A 23,922-nucleotide genomic window follows, 5' to 3' on the forward strand; every position below is an offset into this window, starting at 1 on the left:
GTTGTTTGAACATAAATAAAAATTACACAGAGCCTCTCTGAGTTAATACCTGTAAGAACAGAATGTAGAAAGAAATTCGTCTTTATAGCCCAGTTAACCTGTCACTGGGAATTACTCTCTTTTTCCCTGTGTTCATTAATGTCAGTAAACAACAGAGCTAGCCAATATCATTTTTGTTATATACAAATTGAATGTGAAATATCAGATAACGTTACAAATGAATGGCTTTAGCTATTGCATTTCAAGTGTTGAATTCTTTTGGGTTTTGTGAATAAGACTTGGTAAATTTCATATATTTGATGTCTACACTATTAAAACTGGTGTCTTTTTGAGTTATTCTCTTATGCAAAGTTTTAAAGAGATAGGCGCTCCTTCATCAGCAATCTCTCCTGTTGCCCAATTCAATACAGAAGACTGTCTCTCCTTTTTGTAGAAATGAGAAAATTGTGATTCTCTATAACTGTGTAATCCATCTGGCAGTGGAAAGAATTTTGTTGTCTTCCCAAACTATCCTTGGATTTAAAAACTTAAGTTGCTTCCCCTGTTCATTTTTGTGCAATATCAGCAAGCTATTTTTGGTATTCTACCACTTATAAAGATTTTCTATTCATCACTAGCATTGGTGAAACTATTCAATCTTTGAGAAAACTACTAAAATCAATTTTCCTTCTTTACCCTTTTAAATAATTTCATCTGCTTTTCTCATAAGAAATAGTTTATTTTGGTTGCAATTTGTCTAAGATTCATTGGCATGGAGTAGAATACCCTTGCAATAACTCTCTTATTTAACACCACATTCAAACATCTATGATATGCATGGCACATAGTATACCCAAGGCATATTTGTTAAACCAAATATGTGAGAGTTATTCCTTATTTTCCTTTCAATCTTACTGGTCCAGAGACACTGTTGGTATCTAATGAATATTTGCTGATAAATTTGTATATAGTTGCTTCAAATATTTTACATGTATATATATATATATATATATATATATATATATATATGAAATCAGACAAAAGCATCTGAGGATAGCTCTTAATAGCAAACAAGTTACACCTAACCACATTTGTGAACAAGTCATTGAGGTTCTCCATGGTCTAGTTGATATTAGGAGTCATGGGCAATAGCTGGGTGCAGTGGTGTACACCTGTAATCCCACGTACTCAGGAGGCTGACATAGGAAGACAACATGTTTGATGAAGTCTGGGAAACTTAGTGAGACCCTGTCTCAAAATAAAAAAAAATAAAAATAACTGGGGATGTAGCTCAATGATAGAGTGTTTCTGCATTCAAGCCTTATTATTGAAAAAAGTAAAGGACTGGAGATATAGCCCAGTGGTAGAACAGTTACTTGGCGTGTACAAAGCCCTGGGTTCAATTCCCAGTACTGCAGCAGAGAATCATTTCTAATACACTGAACATAGTAGATCTGCAGAACTTAAACTCCAGTATTTTTTATGTATGTTAATTTCAAGGAGATGCATGTAGACATGGAGGGATAAGGGAGGATATAAAATGACAACAAAACTTGTATAAAATTGGTCTCTCATTTGTGCATTTACAACCTAATTCACAAGCTCTAATGTTCCAGCTAAACAGATGTACTGAGTTTATCTCTATAATGGACCATACTGCTTTTGCACAGTTGAATTCCCTGAGCTGTTTTTGCAGAATGTTTTGAAGTTACAGATTTTTTTTAAAGATCATGATTAGTAAACAACTCATATATTTAACATTTTTCTGCTTTTAGCTGTCCCTGAACTCTTTTTCAGAAATCTATCTGGTAACACGTGAAATGCATCTTTATCCCTATTCAATCTGGTATAGTAGCTCAATAAAGATTGTAATTCTGAAATAACAGCTGTACTTCCTCTTAAGAGACTATATTTTTATTGGAAATTACCACTAACTCCAGCTCCTTTGCCTATGCAATGGACACTGCCACTGATTGATTCTCTTTTTCACAAGGTTTATGGGCCTTTTCCTAATTTATTTTTAATCAGAGCATAAAATGTTCTCAGTATCTTTTAATGAATTCACCTTTTCATTGTTAGCAAGTGGAGGAAGAGCAGCTTTTCAAAGAAAAAGCAGTTAATCATATGCAATTCAACATTATCCATCATTATGAATTTGTATAAATGCACAATCAACTTACAGGCTGTGCAGCTTATTTAAGGAAGCAGTTGGGATGCAAAGGTGCTTAACATATTTATAACTGTTGCTATCTGCTGCATGTTTATAGAACTAGGAAAAGCTTACTAACCATATGGATAATTCTATTTATCTTGTTTTGTTGTTGGTTGTACTCCAAAACTTACTGAAATTTGCCTACCTGGAGGAAGAATTCAGAAAGCCAATCCATACTCAAACCAACATCCTCAAAAATAATTCTTCAACCTATAGGAAACTTTATTTATGTTTTTCCACTCTAACTTATTGTAAAAGATACTTGGTAGGGACATTACAAAAAATTCCTCTTTGGTTTATTGAGTTTCACATCACTGGGGGGACAATTGTACAAACAGTTTTATTTTAGATTGTAATCTAATAAATATAATATTGCAGTTAACTCCATGTTTGATTTAGTTAAATTTTTGGCATTCATTCATTCATTAAGCTGGTCATTATGTATTCATTAAACATCTAATGTATACAAGACACTGAAATGCAGGCAAGAGGACTATGAAGATAAATAGAATGTCTTGTACTTAAAACTTTCAAGTGAAGACAAATGAAGAAAATATAATTACAGTGTGTCAATAAGTACTATAATAAATATATATTGAGAAGCCTAGAAGATAGTCCCATGTCCCAGCAAAGACTTCTTGAAAGGAATGAGATCAAAGCAAGAGATGGAGAATGGACAGCAATTTGCCACAGAAAAACACAGTGTGGGTGCAGAAATAATGGCTTTGGTCATAAAGCCATCCCAGGAATTCAAGGGGCAGAAACAAAGGTGGAGAAACAGAAAAGTCTTATTTTTACAGGACTAAAACCAGTGTAGAGTAACTAGAGAATTACACGTAAGAAGTGAGAATCAGGAGGTGAGAACTGAGCATGGGTGGGAGCCAGATGGGAGCCTATGGTTTACATCTTAAAGAACTAAGGCCTTTTAAACTGTGAGTATTAAGGAGTAAAGGGAATATTTGAAAATGGAGATTATGTGGTCATATTTTCATGGCAGTGATCATTTGAGTATGGGTGCAAGTATGTCTGTCATATATTTGAAAGGGACAAAACTGGAAAAAGAAAAATCTGCAATGAGATTCCTGTACTTCAGGTGAGAAATAAGGGCCTGATCTTGGTAATAAACTAGACTAATCTCTCTAGGTGAGAGGAGATTTTCACTTCTAGAAATATTTAGGAGGTAAAATTCATAGGACTTGATTATAGTTGAACATGAGAAGTGAGAAAAAGGAAGACAACAAAATATTTTAAAAGTCTCTGTGTATGTCTAGGTGGTGTCTGAGGCCTCAACAGGAATAAGAATATGAGAGGCCAGGAAGTTTAAGTGTAAAATGAACTCAAGTTTGGGCATGATGAGAGTTGTATTCCTGTTGCATACAGAGAATGGTCTAGTATACACTTAGTTACACAAATCTGAAGTTCAAGATGGATAATATAGATTTTTGCGAGTCATCTGCATATGGGTGATTGTTGAAAGTATGCTCAAACAAATTGGAAAGTGAAGAAATGAAATGAGAACAGGTTAATTATATCTGACTTCTATTTCTAGTCAATGCTTATATTTCTCAACATCCTCTGGAGAAATCAACTGCCATTCAGTGAGTGAGGCCAAACTATCCCAGGAAGAAAGATCACATGAACAGACTCACAAGTAGAAAAATGAAGCCCACATTTCACAGCATAAACCACCCAACATGCAAGTGCAGCACACAGGCTCCAGATGATTTCAGCCTTTCACCTAGTGGATGCCTCAGACATCATGGAGCAAAGACAAAACCTTGGCTTCAATAACACGTTTACTACTAAATCAAATGAACACCTTTCAAGCTCTAATCTTACTTAGTCCTTTGATATTATCTTTCTTTAAGTTCTCTATCTTTAAGTATTGCCTTTCTCTGTTAAGTGTACTACTGGGTTCTGATCTTTCTTTGCCTCCTTCCAAGAACTCCTATCAGTCACCAATGAGGGCTCCTCCACCCATTCCTTTCCTTAGGGCTTTGTTCTATGCCTTTTCTGAACCAGTGGTCCTTAATAAGGAGTATTGAAATCTGTCCAAGTGATCTTATTCACTTTCATGGCTTCAATTATTTCCTATATGCTAGTATTTTATACATATATATATTTAGCCTAGATATCTCTTTTGTATATCTGACAAATATATCAAATCACTAACCAAGCTCTAGAAATACCCTCTGGTTTGCACCAAAATTAATGTATCATCTGTTCTTTCATATCTATTTTTTTTTGTTTTCTTCATCTCAGTAAATAAGATCGACATCCAATATACATACTTTCCTAACTCAGAAACATAGGATAAAACTTAATCTCCTTTTCCTCCTTCACTACCAATTCCCGTATCATGATATAGTTATTCGATTCTGTTGGTTCCATTTAATCAGTACCCTTCCCTTGAATTCCAATGCCACCATGCCACATTAACTCTTTACTGGGTTATTATAATAGTTTTCTAATTTTTCTCACATTCCACAGTGCTTTCCCCCCAATCTATTCTCCACATTATAATCAGAATATTTCTGCAGTAAAAATCTGAGCATCCTTTTCCTGTATACCTTTAACTAACTGATCACTTCCCCAAAAGATCAGTTTGAACTCCTAATAACAACTATATCTTTGCCTTCAACTTTACAAACTCCCCTCAACATAATTTTATCCCAATGTCTCTTTCACGTCTTAGTCTAAAATTCTATTCCAACTATTTGTATCCCCTTTCCTCTACTAATGAATGAATTAAAAGTTCTGTGACAAATATATAGCTACAGATAACATTGAGAGCCCTTATATGGAAGTGAGAGAGAGAGAAGGGGGAGTGGGGAATGCTTCCAGAGGCTTACAGGCCACATTAGAAGTGAGACAGTGGAGAGGAAGGAGCTATACACATCATTGTTTGTTTTCGCATTGCTGGAGCTTGAATACAGGGCTCTTTACGTGCTAGGCAAATGCTCTACCCTTGAGCCACATCTCTAGCCAAGACTAGCCTTTTATTAATTAAATGAGAATAGACAGAATGAAGTTTAATGAAAGATCTAACATCAAGTGGGAATCGAAAGTAAGGTGTTATTAAGAGCTATAAATATTAAGGTGAAATTGTCACAGGCCTATGTTGACACACATAACTCTCCCGTTCAATACAAAGTTGATCTTGCAAGAGACTACCAATTCCCTTATTATTTCATTCTCTATGAGGACAGTAGTCTCAAATAAAGAATGAAATAAATATTCCATTTTGAGAATCAAGGAATTAATCAGCTGGATTTAAAGAAGAGAGCAGATAGGATATTAAATAACGAAGTACAGACGTTCTTTAGAATATAATGAATTCATAGGTTAAATCATTTATAAAGATTGTATATGAAAGTGAGAGTTAAAATATACTACTTCTTATCAGACTCTAAAATTAGCCCAAGTCTTTTCACTGCTAATGAATATTTTCAGTTCCTGAAATAACATCACTGAACAAAGAAGAAGTCCTAACATCTCTCATACATCACTACTTTCTCTAGTGATAAGTAGTTTCGTTGCAGTAAGGCTATTTCCTCAGAAAATCAGTTTGGGGAAGAAATCCTGATCTTGAGGTATCTTATGAATCTTAACTCTGACATTCACTTTTGCCTTGTTGATAAAACTGAGCTTATACCAAAAGACAATGAGCCATTATTGCTGGAAACCTGCTGGGTTTGAGATCCACTAGGGGAGATTAATAAATGTTCTTTTCTGAGCATTGCTTTGAGGACCCTTTAGAACTCTTATTGATGTCAGATATAGAATCATCCCAACTACATTGCATTTTGAAACAACATGCTCCTTTTTTTTTTAATAACAAAAGGTAGTTTTTCTTCTTACCTTGCTGTACAAAGGATCCATACACAAACCACATGGAGTTGTAGAGTGTAGTAGATGCCATTGATCCCATTTGTAACCGTGGAGGATTAAGCCAGTTCAAGAGGTAGACCAGTAGACCCACCAGAAGGACTGTTCCAGCAATGCAGGCCCATAGAGAGAGATCAAACGGAGCCAGACAGGCAAACATATCCACAGTCTTTTCAGCCCTTCGGAGTAGAACCCCCACCGAGTAGTCCATGTACCGTGTTGTGAAGTCCACCACATTCTCACGGTCTGGGGTGATGGTTAAAGCAGAAATCCCTATGTCAGCTCTCTGAGAAATTGAAAGAAAAGGGAATATATTAGTAGTGTGAAAACAACTTGATTTGTAGCACTTCAGCTTGCCTTCAGGAAAAAAAAAAAAAGAAATAGATGCCTCAGGCAACACCTTGAGACTTTTTTATATAAACTGAAAACATAGAGATTTCTCATGGAAGAGCTATGTGTGAATTTTGCATTTCTCACCACAAATCCTACCCCACCAGATGCAAACAAATTACCTTGTTCATATTATCAGTGAATGTGAAATCAGCAAATACCTCAAACACAGGTAACAAATGAAGAAAATTGCCTTCTTTTCCTTGAATCATTTTATCAAAGCCATCATTGACACAGTAGAAAGAAAAACATACACAAGTATTCCAAGAAAATGTTTCCAAAATATTAATTATGTTGTTAACTTGTGAATTATTAGGTAGGTTATTTAAAAGCTTCAATGTGACATTTTACCTTTGGTTTAAATATCTCTGAATAAAAATTTATATTATTGGGCTCTTATATAATAGAGTTTGTTAGAACTTTTCTGCATTGTTATATAGTGTCAGATGCCAGAGTCTCAACCAGAATTCTGTTGTATAAACTTCAAAAGCATTTCAATGACAATTAATGATTAAGAAGGCAGATAATTTTTCCTGGAGCTATAACCCCTTTTCTCAGTATGTGTCTCTTCAGAGTCTCAGTGATTGCACTTACAACTATAGCACATGCTATTTTAATTATTTAAAACTCATCACAGAATTTCAGTAAAGCCCAGAATAAATGACTTCACATTTACATTCTATGATATAAGAATACATATTTAAATATCTAAAAGATGCATCTTGAAATAATAATCTGTGGCTGTGATTAAAGCTGTGGGAAGCCCCCTTCCAGACAAATACAAACACTAGTAAGTTACATGCTGAAGTTTCTAGTTATTTTTCTTTCTTATGTTTTATGAAAAAGAGTAGAAATTTATTTTATAGCTTTTGAAGATCAAGAAAAATATAAAGAAAAGTAACATGTCAAGTGTAATAATAAACCAGCTTAAGATTCATCTGGTCTTAGAAATAATAATGCTCTTAATATTATAGCTCAAATTAAACAGTGAGTGGTGTGTGCAAAGCTCAGTGCTAAGTATTCAAATAATTGTTTTTTCACTGAATTCTTACAATGAGCTATAAATTATGTATTTTCTCCATTTTATAGGCCGAGATACTAAAAATTGGAAGAAATTAAATTATCTGTTCAATTCTCAGTTAGTAAACACAGAGGTGAATTAAAGTGGTTTTCTTACTTGGAAGATTGTATTCATGACTGTTTTATCATATTGCAAGATATCATTCATTTTCCAAAAGACCCATATTGGAGGAGGTCAATGTAACAAGTTTCAGGATAAATTTTTTTCTTATGAGAGATTGAAATTTTGCATTTTTTAAAAAATGAACTTCTTAATTGCTGTAAGGCCATATTTATACATGAACTACAAGTTCAGAATTACTAAACAAATTGGTATTAAGCTTACTAATTCTACATGAAAATTGGATTTGTAGAAAAATAATTGATATTGTTTCCAAACTCACATTTTATGTTTTTATAGCTACATAGTGGGAATTGAGTCTTTTCAGAATGAATATGGTACCTGGATATTTAGCTTTCCACTCCTGTCTCTTCTGAGCTTCAATTTATCTATTTGTGAAATTAATGTAACTGTTCAGCAACACTATTGTGAACTGATTCATTTATCTTGATCTTAATGGCAAATAAATAACTCTCCAAGATTCAATTAGGCTCTCAGAAGGTGCATTTACTTTTTCAGGATGGTAAAGTACTACGGATCAGTAATTTACTAATTGGTGCACTAGTGACCCAAAGCATTTAATGACTCAATCCAAAGTCAAAAACTTCTACCTAAGGAGCAATTTACTGACATGTGGATTGAATATTTGTAAAATGTTTGTAAATATTTTGCTAATAAGTAATTGTTCTATATTTAAGTGATTATACCGTGGAACATTTCCTCCATTGATTTTAGTAATGGATAATGAATATTTCTAGGTATCATAAAGTGAATTTCTATAATGTAAGAAAAATAACTAGAGATTTATTCATTTACCGAGGAAAAAAGATAAGTTTATGTTGTTTACACTTAATTATTGTTATGGTTTAGATGTAAGGTGTCCCCCCAAAGCTCATGTGTGAGACAATGTAAGACGGTTCAGAGGAGAAATGATTGGATTCTGAGTGCCTTAACCCAGTCAGTGAATTTATCCTCTGACAGGGATTAACTAAGTGGTAACTGAAGGTAGGCAGGGTGTGGCTGGAGGAAGTAAGCATGGGGGACATGGCTTTGGGTACATATTTTGTATATTGCTAGTAGATTCTCTCTCTCTCTGCTTTCTGACCATCATGTGAGTCACTTCCCTCTCCCACACTCTTCCACCATGTTGTTCAGCTTCACCACAAGCCCCAAGGAATGGAGCCCACTGTCTATGGACTAAGACCTCTGAAATCAGGAGCCTTTAAATAAACTTTTCCTCCTCTGCAATTGTTCCGGTTGGGTCTTTTAGTGATAGCAGTGAAAAAGCTGACTAAAATAATTATTAATAAATGTAACAAGTTAGTTGCCATTTATCTACAGAGAAATCCTAAATTCAAGGTCACATTCAGCTCCAATATTCTCAAGGAAAAATTGCCACCCTCCCTGTGGAGGGTAAATCAGAATCATATAATGAACTTTTTCAAACTTCATACATGCGCGCGCGCGCTCACACACACACACACACACACACACACACACAACATAAACACACATTTTCCTGTCTCTGAGGTTTGCATATACCTTCCTAAGGAGGTGCCTCACTATAACTTTCAAAATCAATGATATAGCAGACATTTCTAACTGAAATGAATATGATCATCCTTACTCTAATAGAGATGCTGTACTAGAGCGCACGCACACACACACACACACACACACACACACACACACACACACACACACACAAAGCCAAAAGAGTACAGATTCAGAAGGATGGTCCTAAAACTTCCTACATATTTATGAACATAATCAGTAGTTACGAGAGATGATGGCTCATTCTCACCTGTCTTATTTATTGAGCTACTTGGTCAACATGCCTGTCCACTTTCTATAATGATTTTCAAATCTTCACCCTCAAGAAACCCTTAATCTTCTCAGCACCCACACCAACTTTCAGAACATGACCTACACTGCTATGTGATAGGCAACACAGAAGATCTAAGATTAAAATTCACACTAATTTCTACCTCTCCACCTATGCCCCATACCCAACCTATTCTTTTCAAACACCTTTTTACAAAAGAGGGACTATCCTCTTTTCTATCTAAGGCCTACCCTCATCAGTAAACCTATCAACTGATTTATCAACTGATCTTTTATTTCAGATATGTAAATTCCTCTTCATGTATTCAACATCATCCTATCGGTTGTACATTCCCAAAGAGTTAACTCTTTTTCATTAAAACAAAGGGGAGAAAAGCCCTTCACTCAATTCCCTATCACTTCTGACTCCCAGTGAATATGGTTTCTTTTCTTCTTCTTCTTTTTTTTTCTCAGAGTCAGTTTTCTCTGAAAATTTGTCTCCATTTCACACATCCAAGTCACTCCGAAAAAAAACACTTTTGTACCCATATTATTGGACAGTCTTACTCATGGAAATGGAGCTTTTGAATCTTTGCATTGCCAAATTAAGTGGAGGCAATTCAGTGCTCATCTTATTAGGCCTTTCCATAGTATTTGATATCGATGATTGCTTTTCCCTGGAGATTTATGAAATGACATAAATCTCCTTTTCAATTCTTCTTTCAAAGTCATTAGTATCCTCTGCACTTGGGCCTACACCCTTTTCTCACTTGAGATCCTCTGCTGAGGCAATCCATGCATACCTGTTACTTCCATTGTCCTTCTCTGAATACCTTATTTATAAATTTTAATTTCTAGATCTGTATCTAAGCTTTGGACTCTATATGTGCTTATTCAACTACATATTTTCCATTTCTCTTAAATCTCTCTGACATACCTCATATTTTACATACGATATCTTATCAGTCCTCTTTCAATGACTTCTACTTCAATGAATGACATCTTCTTATATAGGTCATTAAGTTTTGTGGTCTCACTATCTTCCCCAGCCTTATTACCCTACCTGATCTCTCACTGATTTTACCTTCTGAAAATCCCCAAATCCATTCTCTGTTTTATTGTCTCTAGTTCTCATCCTTGATTTCCTGGGTTCCATTTCCCCATGGGTCTACATGAAATCAACCTTTCTTCCTCTTCATTGTCTCTACTACAGACAAAGTTATCATTCTATGGAGCAAATCTGATCCTGTCCTGCCGTACTTTTAATATTTTCAGTGGATTTACATTGTTCTGTGGAAAAGGAAAAGATCTTTATATCATCTACACGTATTTAAACAGAGTAACCCCCTCCAGCAAATTCTTAGTGTGCCATTTTCTTCCTGGCACTTCTTCCTGAAACATTATGTATGCCAAATATTTAATGTAAAATAATTATTTAAATTTTGTTTAAGACTAGCACTAAAACTAAAATATAAATAAGTTTAATTTTTTATACAATCTCAGTGGAGACCTTGTTTCAATTTGTTTTAATTAGTTATACATGACAGAATGCATTTTGACACATTTTATACAAATTGAGCACAACTTCTCATTCCTCTGGCTGTACATGGTGTGGAGTCACACTGGTCACGCAATCATACATGCATATAGGGTAATAATATCCATCTAATTCCCAATCCTTTCTACCCTCCCTGCCCTTTCTGCTTCCCTCATTCTTCTCTGTCAGATCCAAATTTCCTCCATTGTTCCCTACTCCCATCTCCCATTACGGATCAGCATCCACTTATCAGAGAAAACATCCAGCCTTTAGTTTTTGGGGTTTGGCTTATTTAGCTTAGCACAATATTCTTTAGCTCCATCCTTTTGCCTGCTAATGCTATAATTTCATTATTCTTTAAGGCTGAGTAATAGTCCATTGTGTAAATTTACTTTCAAAACTACTCTGATTAGAGCATTTTCTCAGTCTCCTTATTCTTTGTTTCTCCTTATAAAAGTCAATTCACCTGAAGGAGATGGAATGGGTCTCTGTTTTGTAAAACCTGAAAGATCTCCTCCCCCAATGGAAAGCAGAAACCATTTTCTGTGTAAGAGCTCTATACCATTATAGAGATTGGGAAAATGAGCCAGGGCATTGGAGATTGCTGGAGGCTGCCTCTGCCATTCATCTTGTGATGATTTCTGTAAGAGTTGGTGCTATCAAGGCAACACTTTATAAATATCTCTAGTTCAGAGATTCTCATTGGACAAGTAATTTCAGCACTAGCCAGGAAACTAGAAATCCAGATTCCCAGGATCCACTACAGACCTACTGAATCAGAATCCCACCCAGGAGGCAGACCTGCGACACACCGGCAGAACAGGCCCAGCGGCCCGCCGGCGTGTTAGACACATCACACCAATTGGAGAAGGGACAGAGCTGCCGCCAGCGCATGCAAGGTAGGTAGACCTGTGACTGACCGGCAGAACAGGCCCAGCGGTCTGCCAGTGTGGTAGACACATCACCCCAATTGGAGGAGGGGCAGAGCCACTGCCCGTGCCTGCAAGGTAGGCAGACCTGAGACTGACCGGCAGAACAGGCCCAGAGGCCCGCCAGCATGATAGATAGATCACCCCAATTGGAGGAGGAACACAGCTGCCGGCCGCGCCTGCAAGGGAGACTTTGCAACTATACAAGAGCAATATAAATATATAGGGGAAAATTCAATAACACAACAGTTCCACCAAGCAGAAAGAAACTCGAGCAGTATGAAAAGACAAGGAAAAAAAGGACCACAAGCAATGCAGGTCAACTCAACTTTAGAAGAGGTAATATCTGCACCAGATGGAATGTCAGATAAAGAATTCAGGATATACATGCTTCAGATGATCTGGAGTCTCAAGGAAGACATTACAGCAAAATCAGAGAATGAAAGATCACTTCGACAATGAATTACATAAACAAATCCAGGAAGCAAAAGATCATCTATACAGGGAGATTGAGGTTACAAAAAACAAACAAACAGAAATCCTAGAAATGCAGGAAGCAATAAACCAACTTAAAAACTCAAATGAGAATACTACCAGCAGAGTAGAACACTTAGAATATAGAACATCAGAGAATGAAGACAAAGTATTTCAACTTGAAAAGAACATAGACAGCTCAGCGAGACTGTTAAGAAACCATGAGCAGAACATCCAAGAAATATGGGATAACATAAAGAGACCAAATTAAAAAGTCATTGGGATACAGGAAGGTATAGAGGTCCAAACCAAAGGATTAGCAATCTGTTCAATGAAATAATACGAGAAAACTTCCCAGACTTGAAGAATGAGACAGAATCCCAAATCCTAGAAGCCTACAGGACGCCGAATGTGCAAAATCATAAGAGATCCACACATAGACACATTATAATGAAGATGCCCAACATACAGAATAAGGAGAGAATTTTAAAAGCTACAAGAGAAAGGAAGCAGATAACATTTAGGGGTAAACCAATCACAATAACAGCTGATCTTTCAACAGAGACTCTGAAAGCTAGAAGATCCTGGAATAACATATTTCAAACGCTGAAAGAAAATGGGTTCCAACCAAGAATTAAGCTTCAGGATGGAAGATGAAATTAAAACCTTCCACGATAAACAAAAGTTAAAAGAATTTGCAGCTAGAAAACCACCTCTTCAAAACATCCTCGGCAAAACATTACAGGAAGAGGAAATGGAAAATAACAATGAAAACCAACAGTGGGAGGTAGTACAGTAAAGGGAAAAATAATCAAAGGGGAAAAACAAACTATGTTAAGTAACATAAATAAACAAATATGGCTGGAAGAACAATCAATATCTCAATAACAACCCTAAATGTTAATGGCTTAAACTCACCAATTAATAGACACAGGCTAGTAGAATGGATAAAAAAAAAAGATCCAACAATATGCTGCCTACAGGAGACACATTTGATAGGAAAAGACATACATAGACTAAAGGTGAAAGGTTGGGAAAAATCATATCACTCATATGGACTTCGGAAACAAGCAGGAGTGTCCATACTCATATCAAATAAAATAGATTTCAAGCCAAAGTTAATCAAAAGGGATAAAGAGGGACACTACATACTGCTCAAGGGAACCATACACCAACAAGACATAACAATCATAAATATATATGCTCCAAACAATGGTGCAGCTATGTTCATCAAACAAAATCTTCTCAAGTTGAAGAGTCTAATAGACCACCATACAATAATCATGGGAGACTTCAACACACATCTCTCACCACTGGACAGATTTTCCAAACAAAAGTTGAATAAAGATACTATAGAGCTCAATAATACAATTAATAACCTAGACTTAATTGACATATATAGAATATACCACCCAACATCAAGCAGTTACACTTTTTTTCTCAGCAGCACATGGATCCTTCTCAAAAATAGATCATCTATTATGTCACAGGGCAACTCTTAGACATTATAAAGGAGTAGAGATAATACCATGCATCTTATCTGATCATAATGGAATGAAACTGGAAATCAACGATAAAAGAAGGAAGGAAAAAATCATGCATCACTTGGAGAATGAACAATAGGTTACTGAATGATCAATGGGTTATAGAAGACATCAAGGAAGAAATTAAAAAATTCTTAGAGATAAATGAAAACACATACACAACATATCGGAATCTATGGGACACAATGAAAGCAGTTCTAAGAGGAAAATTCATTGCTTGGAGTTCATTCCTTAAAAAAAGAAAAACCCAACAAATAAATGATCTCACACTTCATCTCAAAATCCTAGAAAAAGAAGAGCAAAACAACAGCAAAAGAAGGAGAAGGAGGAAATAATTAAAATCAGAGCTGAAATTAATGAAATCGAAACAACAGAAACAATTGACAAAACTAAAAGTTGGTTCTTTGAAAAAATAAATAAGATCAACAGACCCTTAGCCATGCTAACGAAGAGAAGAAGAGAGAGAACTCAAATTACTAGCATACGGGATGAAAAAGGCAATATCACAACAGACACTTCAGAAATACAGAAGATAATTAGAAATTATTTTGAATCCTTATACTCCAATAAAATAGAAGATAGTGAAGGCATCGATAAATTTCTCAAGTCATATGATCTGCCCAGATTGAGTCAGGAGGATATAGACAACCTAAACAGACCAATATCAATTGAGGAAATAGAAGAAGCCATCAAAAGAATACCAACTAAAAAAAGCCCAGGACTGGATGGGTATACAGCAGAGTTTTACAAGAACTTTAAAGAATAACTAATACCAATATTTTTCAAGCTATTCCAGGAAATAGAAAAAGAGGGAGAACTTCCAAATTCTTTCTACGAGGCCAACATCACCCTGATTCCTAAACCAGACAAAGACACTTCAAAGAAAGAAAACTAGAGACCAATATCTCTAATGAACCTAGATGCAAAAATCCTCAATAAAATTCTGGCGAATCGGATACAAAAACATATCAAAAAAATTGTGCACCATAATCAAGCAGGATTCATCCCTGGGATGCAAGGCTGGTTCAATATACGGAAATCAATAAATGCTATTCACCACATCAATAGACTTAAAGATAAGAACCATATGATCATCTCAATAGATGCAGAAAAAGCATTTGACAAAGTACAGCATCCCTTTATGTTCAAAACTCTAAGAAAAACTAGGGATAACAGGAACATACCTCAATATTGTAAAAGCTATCTATGCTAAGCCTCAGGCTAGCATCATTCTGAATGGAGAAAAATTGAAGGCATTCCCTCTGGAATCTCGAACCAGACAGGGATGCCCTCCCTCACCACTTCTGTTCAATATAGTTCTTGAAACACTGGCCAGAGCAATTAGACACATGAAAGAAATTAAAGGCATAAAAATAGGAAAAGAAGAACTTAAATTATCACTATTTGCAGATGACATGATTCTATACTTAGCAGACGCAAAAGGGTCTACAAAGAAACTATTAGAGCTAATAAATGAATTCAGCAAAGTGGCAAGATATAAAATCAACACGTATAAATCAAAGGCATTCCTGTATATAAGGGACAAATCCTCTGAAATGGAAATGAGGACAACCACTCCATTCACAATATCCTCAAAAAATAAAAAATAAAATACTTGGGAATCAACCTAACAAAAGAGGTGAAAGACTTATACAATGAAAACTACAGAACCCTAAAGAGAGAAATAGAAGAAGATCTTAGAAGATGAAAAATATACCCTGTTCATGGATAGGCAGAACTAACATCATCAAAATGTCGATATTACCAAAAGTTGTCTATAGGTTTAATGCAATGCCGATCAAAATCCCAAAGCATTTCTTGTAGAAATAGATAAAGCAATCATGAAATTCATATGGAAAAATAAAAGACCCAGAATAGCAAAAGCAACTCTAAGCAGGAAGTGTGAATCAGGCGGTATAGCGATACCAGACTTCAAACTATACTATAGAGCAATAGTAACAAAAACAACATGGTACTGGTACCAAAACAGGCGGGTGGACCAATGGTACAGAATAGAGGACACAGAGACCAATCCACAAAATTACAACTATCTTATATTTGATAAAGGGGCTAAAAGCATGCAATGGAGGAAGGATAACATCTTCAAAAAATGGTGCTGGGAAAACTGGAAATCCATATGCAACAAAATGAAACTGAATCCCATTCTCTCACCATGCACAAAAGTTAACTCAAAATAGATCAGGAGCTTGATATCAAATCAGAGACATGGCGTCTTATAAAAGAAAAAGTTGGCTACGATCTACATACTGTGGGTCGGGATCCAAATTCCTCAATAGGACACCCATAGCACAAGAGTTAATAACTAGAATCAACAAATGGGAAATACTCAAACTAAAATTTTTTTTTTCTCAGCAAAAGAAACAATAAGAGAGGTAAATAGGAAGCCTATATCCTGGGAACAAATTTTTACTCCTCACACTTCAGATAGAGCCCTAATATCCAGAGTATACAAAGAACTCAAAAAATTAGACAAAAAGACAACAAATAACCCAATCAACAAATGGGCCAAGGACCTGAACAGACACTTCTCAGAGGAGGACATACAATCAATCAACAAGTACATGAAAAAATGCTCACCATCTCTAGCAGTCAGAGAAATGCAAATCAAAACCACCCTAAGATACCATCTCACTCCAGTAAGATTGGCAGCCATTATGAAATGAAACAATAACAAGTGCTGGCGGGATGTGGGGAAAAGGGTACACTTGTACACTGCTGGTGGAACTGCAAATTGGTGCAGCCAATTTGGAAGCAGTATGGAGATTTCTTGGAAGGCTGGGAATGGAACCACCATTTGACCCAGCTATTCCCCTTCTCAGTCTATTCCCTAAAGACCTAAAAAGAGCATACTACAGGGACACTGCTACATGGATGTTCATAGCAGCACAATTCACAATAGCTAGACTGTGGAACCAACCTAGATGCCCTTCAATAGATGAATGGATAAAAAAATGTGGCATTTATACACAATGGAGTATTACTCTGCATTAAAAAATGACAAAATCATAGAATTTGCAGGGAAATGGATGGCATTAGAGCAGATTATGCTAAGTGAAGCTAGTCAATCCCTAAAAAACAAATGCCAAATATATTCTTTGATATAAGGAGAGTAACTAAGAACAGAGTAGGGAGGAAGATCATGAGAAGAAGGTTAACATTAAACAGCGACAAGAGGTGGGAGGGAAAGGGAGAGAGAAGGGAAATTGCATGGAAATGGAAGGAGATCCTCATGGTTATACAAAATTACATACAAGAGGAAGTGAGGGGAAAGGGGAAAAAAACAAGGGGGAGAAATGAATTACAGTAGATGGGGTAGAGAGAGAAGATGGGAGGGGAGGGGAGGCGGGGATAGTAGAGGATAGGAAAGGCAGCAGAATACAACAGACACTAGTATGGCAATATGTGAAAACGTGGATGAGTAACCGATGTGATTCTGCAATGTGTATATGGGGTAAAAATGGGAGTTCATAACCCACTTGAATCAAAGTGTGAAATATGATATGTCAAGAACTATGTAATGATTTGAACAACCAACAATAAAATTTAAAAAAAAACTACTCTGATTATATAGTTATATATTTTCTTTGGAAGAAAATATAAAATTTGTATTTTCTCAATTCATAAAAGGAGATAGATGGATAATAAAATGGGGCCTGACTAACAAGTAAATTATCTTGAATATTAGAAGATTAATTTAAGCTGAAAACAAACTCTAAATTTGTTTGAAATAAATTAACAGATCAAACAAATAATTATCTAATTATGTAATTAATTTACAGTGGTAAGAACATTAATAGCCCTAATAGTTACGTATTTATATAAAGCTTATTATATATCAGTGCCATGTTATATATTTTGCATAGAATGCTTTACTTAATATATAATATGTCCAATTACTTCTTTTCAAGAAAAACAGTTTATATATGAAACATACTAGTTATTATAAAGCTTTCATTTCATAATAAATTAGTGTCTACTTCCCTTTACCATCTATTAAATATTTTAATTATGTCACCAATACATCATATTTTTAATCTGAATATATCAGTCCTATGACAAGTTTTCAAATACATTAAGAATACTATCATATATCCTATTTGAAGATATTTTTTCAAAACCAAAAGATAATTTGTTAAGGTTTTTTTAAATAATTTGTTAACAAATTATTTTGGTTTTGAAAAAAATATCTTCAAATAGGATATATGATATATGGTGACATACTCAATTATGTCTCCAGAGTTGTTTTGAAAGTAAATTAGTTTTTCTATAACATGATTTACATACCCCTCAAAATGTTGGTCATTCTGCTATGACCATACTCTAAATTGTCAATGTTTATCCCCTTGGCATAGATAACATAGTTTACAAAAAATGAAATTGAGGCCTGAATCATTATTAAGTGAAATACAACAGGGCCTAAACTTTGGACAAATGAAATTTTAAAACAACCTAAAAGGAAACACTAACAAACTAGAAGATTTCATAAGTCCTATGCAAATGATTTTGAAGAAAACGTTGGATTTTATTCCTGTCACTTAACAACTTCATTCTTTGGATCTGTTGCATCCTTCACATCTGTCTATAATATTTTGAGTCTAAATTTGTTTGATATTTTATATCATCTACACATATTTAAACAGAGTAACCCTCTCCAGCAAATTCTTAGTGTGTCATTTTCTTCCTGGCACTTTTTCTTGATACATTATATATGCCAAATATTTAATGTAAAATAATTATTTAAATTTTGTTTAAGACTAGCACTAAAACTAAAATATAAATGTTTTAATTTTTTTACAATCTCAGTAGAGACTTTGTTTCAATTTGTTTTAATTAGTTATACATGACAGAATGCATTTTGACACATTTTATACAAATTGAGCACAGCTTTTCATTCTTCTGGCTATACATGGTGCGGAGTCATACTGGTTATTGTTGTTCATCCTGTCAAATTTTTCCTCCTAGATTTGAGTCATTTGAAAGTTTGAAGAGCAGTTCTTTCATTCTTCATCCACATTAGTAGTTAATGATAATTACTGAAAAGTATTCTGGCAAGTTCATAGTGTGGCAATGTGCCTATAACGCTATATCCACTTTGACAATGATCACTAGTTAACACTCTGTATATGTATTTTAATCACCGATCAATATTCTTTAACATACCATCATCAAACCAAGTTTCTCCATATGCCTTTTAAATGCTTTGTAAAAGTTATTATGGAACTCAAAATACATGAGGAATTAATTATTCAACTTCTCATCAATAGCTAATGTTGTCAAAAAGGAGAATTAACTGCTTATTTTTATCATCTACAACACATCTGATTAATGATCTATTCTTTAGTTTTTATCTTGGAATAAAAACCTTGCTGCCACATAGGAATGAACATACATATTTTTAAAATTTGAATATACCAATCTTAAACTATTTAACACTTCTCTTTCTGTGTTTTGAACATAATCCTATAATAATACATCTATCATATGAGTAAATGCATTTATTTCCCTAGGATCTCATTCATCTGGATCTGAGAATCTGAATTCATGAAAAGGACCTATCATGAACTTGAATTTTCTTAAAAGTTTTCCTTATCATTTCTATTTGAAATATTTTCTTTTTCACACAAAGTGGAAGCAAAATTGTTGTGAAGAATTTTAGTGCATATTTTGCCTCTTGAACTTAAGAAATGATGTATTTTCTTCTCTTGCTATTCAAGAGAATAAGCTTTTATAGAGTTTTTTGATAGCTTTAATAAATATTATTTGATATGCTTTAACCTTCAAATAGTGTCACACTGTAAAGATTCCAGGTTCTTTTGGGATAAGGAACACGCTGAAGAAAGGAAAGGTGGAGAGAGAGAGATGGAAGAGGAAAGGTTGAAAGAAAGAAGAATGGGAAGAAAGAAGAAAGAAAGGAAGTAATGACAGAAGGAGGAACAAAGGAAAGAAGGGAAGAAGAAGGTACATAAGTCCTACATCTGCCAATGAATTATGACCATGGGCTAAACTCATCATTTTAGATCACTTATTTAATGATCTAAAATTTAGATCACTTATTATAATGAAATTCTAATGTCAGAATTGTTTATTAGGACCTTAGTATATGATCCTTCTATGCTTAGTACTATAGGAATATAAATACTTTGTCTAAATTCTGACTTTATATTCCAATAACTTTCTAAGTAAACATAGCAGGGGCCTAAGTTATTACCATTCATAGGAGAAACTAAAATAATATCTTCTGGGAAAGAGAAAAAAATAATCAAGTTGTCAAACCATAAATCACTAAGCTTATACAAGTCAAGATTTTATGTATTTCTTTGAAGGAAAAATAGACATTTTTTAATACATCATTTTTATATGTTATTATTTCAGCTTCAATTAAAAATACAACACAGTATCCATTAATTTTCCAATATCTGCTAGAAATGAATAACTCTGTAGGCACAACAAATGAAAGTGTTATTGAAATAATTCTGACATCAAGATCACATTCAATAGTTCAGAAAATGTTTACTTTTACATTTTTATGTAAGGTATTTGTGAGCCCATTGAATGAATGGCATTAATATGCTTATAGCTCAGCACCTGGTAAGGTATTTAACCAGTACTATAGCTACATACAATCTATTTTGATACTAAATTGTTAATATTATTTAAAGCTCACATAGTGCTTACTGTGCACCAAATATTTTTTCAATTATTAATTCAATTTATCTATAAAAGAACTTGTGAATGTTGAAAAATTGTTATCACCATTTCCAAATAAAAAGTGAAACAGACTAATTAGGTAACTTGCCTAAAGCCATATAGTTTAGAAGTAATAGTGCCAGGACTCCAACCTAGGCAGGTATCTCCATATCTCCAGAATAAATGTGATGGGAACATATTCTACTTCTCCCAATAATTAGCCCACTTTTTCAGTATTGTTCTAGAAAAATCCATAGTTTGTTTTCAGATTTGAAATGACTCCTTCAGTATATACTTAATTCATACATTCACATACATACATACACACCATTTTGGGATTTCTATTGTTTTATTGGTATATCTGTACAACTTTAATAATTTTACCTTAATATCTACAACTCAAAAAAATTCTTCTTGTTTTATTCTTTGTTCATCTTTGGGATTTTTTTTTTTTTACAATAAAACCACTTCAGCAATATCTTCAGATGTATTTTTTTAAATTTTAAGACAGGGTCTCGCTAAGTTTCTTAGGGCTTCTCTAAGTTGCTGAGGCTGGCTTTGAACTCATGATCCTCCTGCTTCAGTGTTTGGAGGGCTGGGATTATAGCTGTGCCCCACCATACTCAGAGTATATCTTCAGATGTATTTTAAAAACATTTTCATAAATTCATGAAGTCCTTTTGGGTTCCTGAGTTGATTGAAAGATAACTTATGCTCTAGTGAGAATATTTTAATAGTCTCTGGGTCTAACATCATACCTTCCCATTTATTCTTGTCTATTTACTCAAGTCTAACATTCCCTTTTTTTTTACTACAGCTATATATGACAGTTTAAGATTCTATATACTGTTTTGTTTTTGCAGTATAGGAGACTGAACCCAGAGTCTTGCACATGCTAGGTAAATGCTCTGCCACTGAGCTACATCCCCACTCCTTCCTATTTATTTGAGACAGATTCTTGCTAAGTTTCCCAGGCTGGCCTCCAACTTGGAATCCTCCTGCCTCAACTTCTAGAGTAGTTGAGATTACAGGGTGAGCCACAATGGCTGGCAATTCTGTATACTTTTAACTGGTCAAAATATGAAAATTTCTAATTAAAGTTAATAGTTTTTAAGCTAGTTCTTTTACTTTATTTAGATCATTTAAATATCATATTTCCTGAAAATAATGTTAATTCTAACTCTTATTGAAATAATTTTTCTGCTTGTTCTTTTACTTTTATTATAATATGAATATATGTCAAAAATATCAAATAATTAGATTTTGGCTGATATCATTATCCTCTTCTTAGATTTAATAGTAATGTCTTTAAATGTTTAGCCATTAAGTAAGAGATTGGTTGTTTGAGATAGAAAATTGCCATTCAAAATCTCATTTTTGTTTTAAACTGAGACTTAAAATTGAAATTTTAAAGTATTTTTAATTTTTACTGCCATTTTAATTGTTAGAAAATTTTAAGACTATGAAATACTTTTTAAAAGTTTTTCTATAGATTTTTGGTAAGTTCTATTTTTATTCCCACTAATTTTTAAAAATTTCAATGTGTTTTTATTTTTCCTTTCTCTCAAAAGCTAAGAGAAGATGTTCTTAAATTTCAGATGAAAGTCATTATTTACTTTTGCTTTTAATTTCTAGTTTTATTACATTTGGATCAAAGAACATTGTTTGCAATGTATGTCCTCAATGGAACTTCAGGGGATTTTTTTTGGAGCTCTAACACACGGTTGACTTGTCAATGCAGCATGTGTGCTAAAGAAAATGGTATGCTTTCTGGGTGTAGCAGTTTATCTATATCCAAGGGACACATCTTATTTAATCTACTATTTGTATTGTGTTTTATTCTGTGACATTTGTTAAATTTACTGTGTTTTTCTATGTGGTTTGTCTTTGCTTACTTTTTTCTTTAGGTATTTAGAAATATTTGTGATTTTATGATTGTGGTTTCATTCATATTTATACTTTTCTTAATGCTTTTATTCTCTGTTTTTCCACTTAATCTTTCACTCACTTTTTTTTTCAATTTTAAGTGAAATCTATGATCTGCACTTGTTCTCTAATCTAAATAATAATATCCTGTTTTCCCTTCTTTTCTCCCTTTCTTCCCGTTTTAAAATACCAAAAAAATACAATATAGAAAATGTTAAAAAAATACAATATAGAAAATGCTAAAAAAAAAATATCATTCTTTCATTGTTAGTACACGCAATGATTCCATATTATTATTTAACCCAGTTCTCCAACCATGAAAAATATTAAATACTTACTATTGGTCATTTTGACAGTTTCTCATATCTTGGGTAAGTGAAGCTTTCTCTCAAGTTCACAAGTCCACTTTTATGTTGCTTTTAAATATGTTTGTATTTTTAAAACCATTTTTTCCTTGGCCATGAGGGAGAGTTGAGCTGGATATAAAATATCTGGCCCATATCTTCTCAAACTATTTCTCCATTGCTGGCCTGCTTTGTATATTGTTTTTTAGAAGGCTGATAGTTGTTTGTTTTACCACTAAAATAATTCAATCTTTTTGCTCTAAGCTTTGAGGACATTTTTCTTCTCCTTCTTTTTTGTTTGTTTGTTTGTTTGTCTTTTAAGTCCAATAGTTACTAAGATGTATCTCAGATCTTATTGTCCTAGATCAATTTTTCTAGGAACACAATGGGCCCATTCACTAAATATACAGCCACAGAGGTCATCATGATATTTTGGTCAAACATGGACTGCAAATAGATCCGTTGTCTAATAAGATTATAATGGAGCTGAAAAGTTCCTTTCACTTAGGCACACTGGAGCCATCCTAATTTTGTAGTGTAATAAATGACTCGTGTTTGTGGTGATGCTGACGTAAATAAATCTACTGTACTGATAGTTTTATAAAAGTATAGCACATAAAATTACATTCAGTACATAATACTTGATAATGCTATTACATGGCTGTGCTACTGTTTATATAGCTATTATACTTTTATTCTAGGGAACACTCCACCTATTTATTAAAGTCAAGTTTACTGTAAAGGCAATGCTATATCACCCCAGCAGCAGCCTCAAGTAGCTTGTATTGCCCCGCCTCTTCACTGCAACATTTTCTTTGAGCTTCATTCAATCTCATGTTGTTTTGTTCATCATGGCCTTAGGAGCACTGGCTACTCTCCCATTCTGCCTCTCCTTCCCTCCCTCATCTCACAGGCTAGCTGTGGTAGTAGGCTCTGATGCCTCTCTCTGTCTAATGACAGTTTGTTCTACTTGAACAATGACAAAAT

General features: G+C 34.2%; 1 protein-coding gene across 4 annotated transcripts in view; it reads right to left on the reverse strand.

The window, feature by feature from the left end:
- Grid2 (glutamate ionotropic receptor delta type subunit 2) overlaps positions 1–23,922 on the reverse strand; it is a 1,411,364-nt gene that overhangs the window by 313,563 nt on the left and 1,073,879 nt on the right. For all 4 annotated transcript variants that reach the window (XM_021734724.3, XM_078021917.1, XM_005337550.5 and 1 more), the window contains exon 11: positions 6,053–6,365. In XM_021734724.3, coding sequence (XP_021590399.1) covers positions 6,053–6,365 — 313 coding nt within the window. The remainder of the gene's footprint in view (positions 1–6,052; positions 6,366–23,922) is intronic.

Source organism: Ictidomys tridecemlineatus, chromosome 9 (assembly GCF_052094955.1).
Source record: "Ictidomys tridecemlineatus isolate mIctTri1 chromosome 9, mIctTri1.hap1, whole genome shotgun sequence".
In the NCBI taxonomy this organism is placed as follows: Eukaryota; Metazoa; Chordata; class Mammalia; order Rodentia; family Sciuridae; genus Ictidomys; species Ictidomys tridecemlineatus.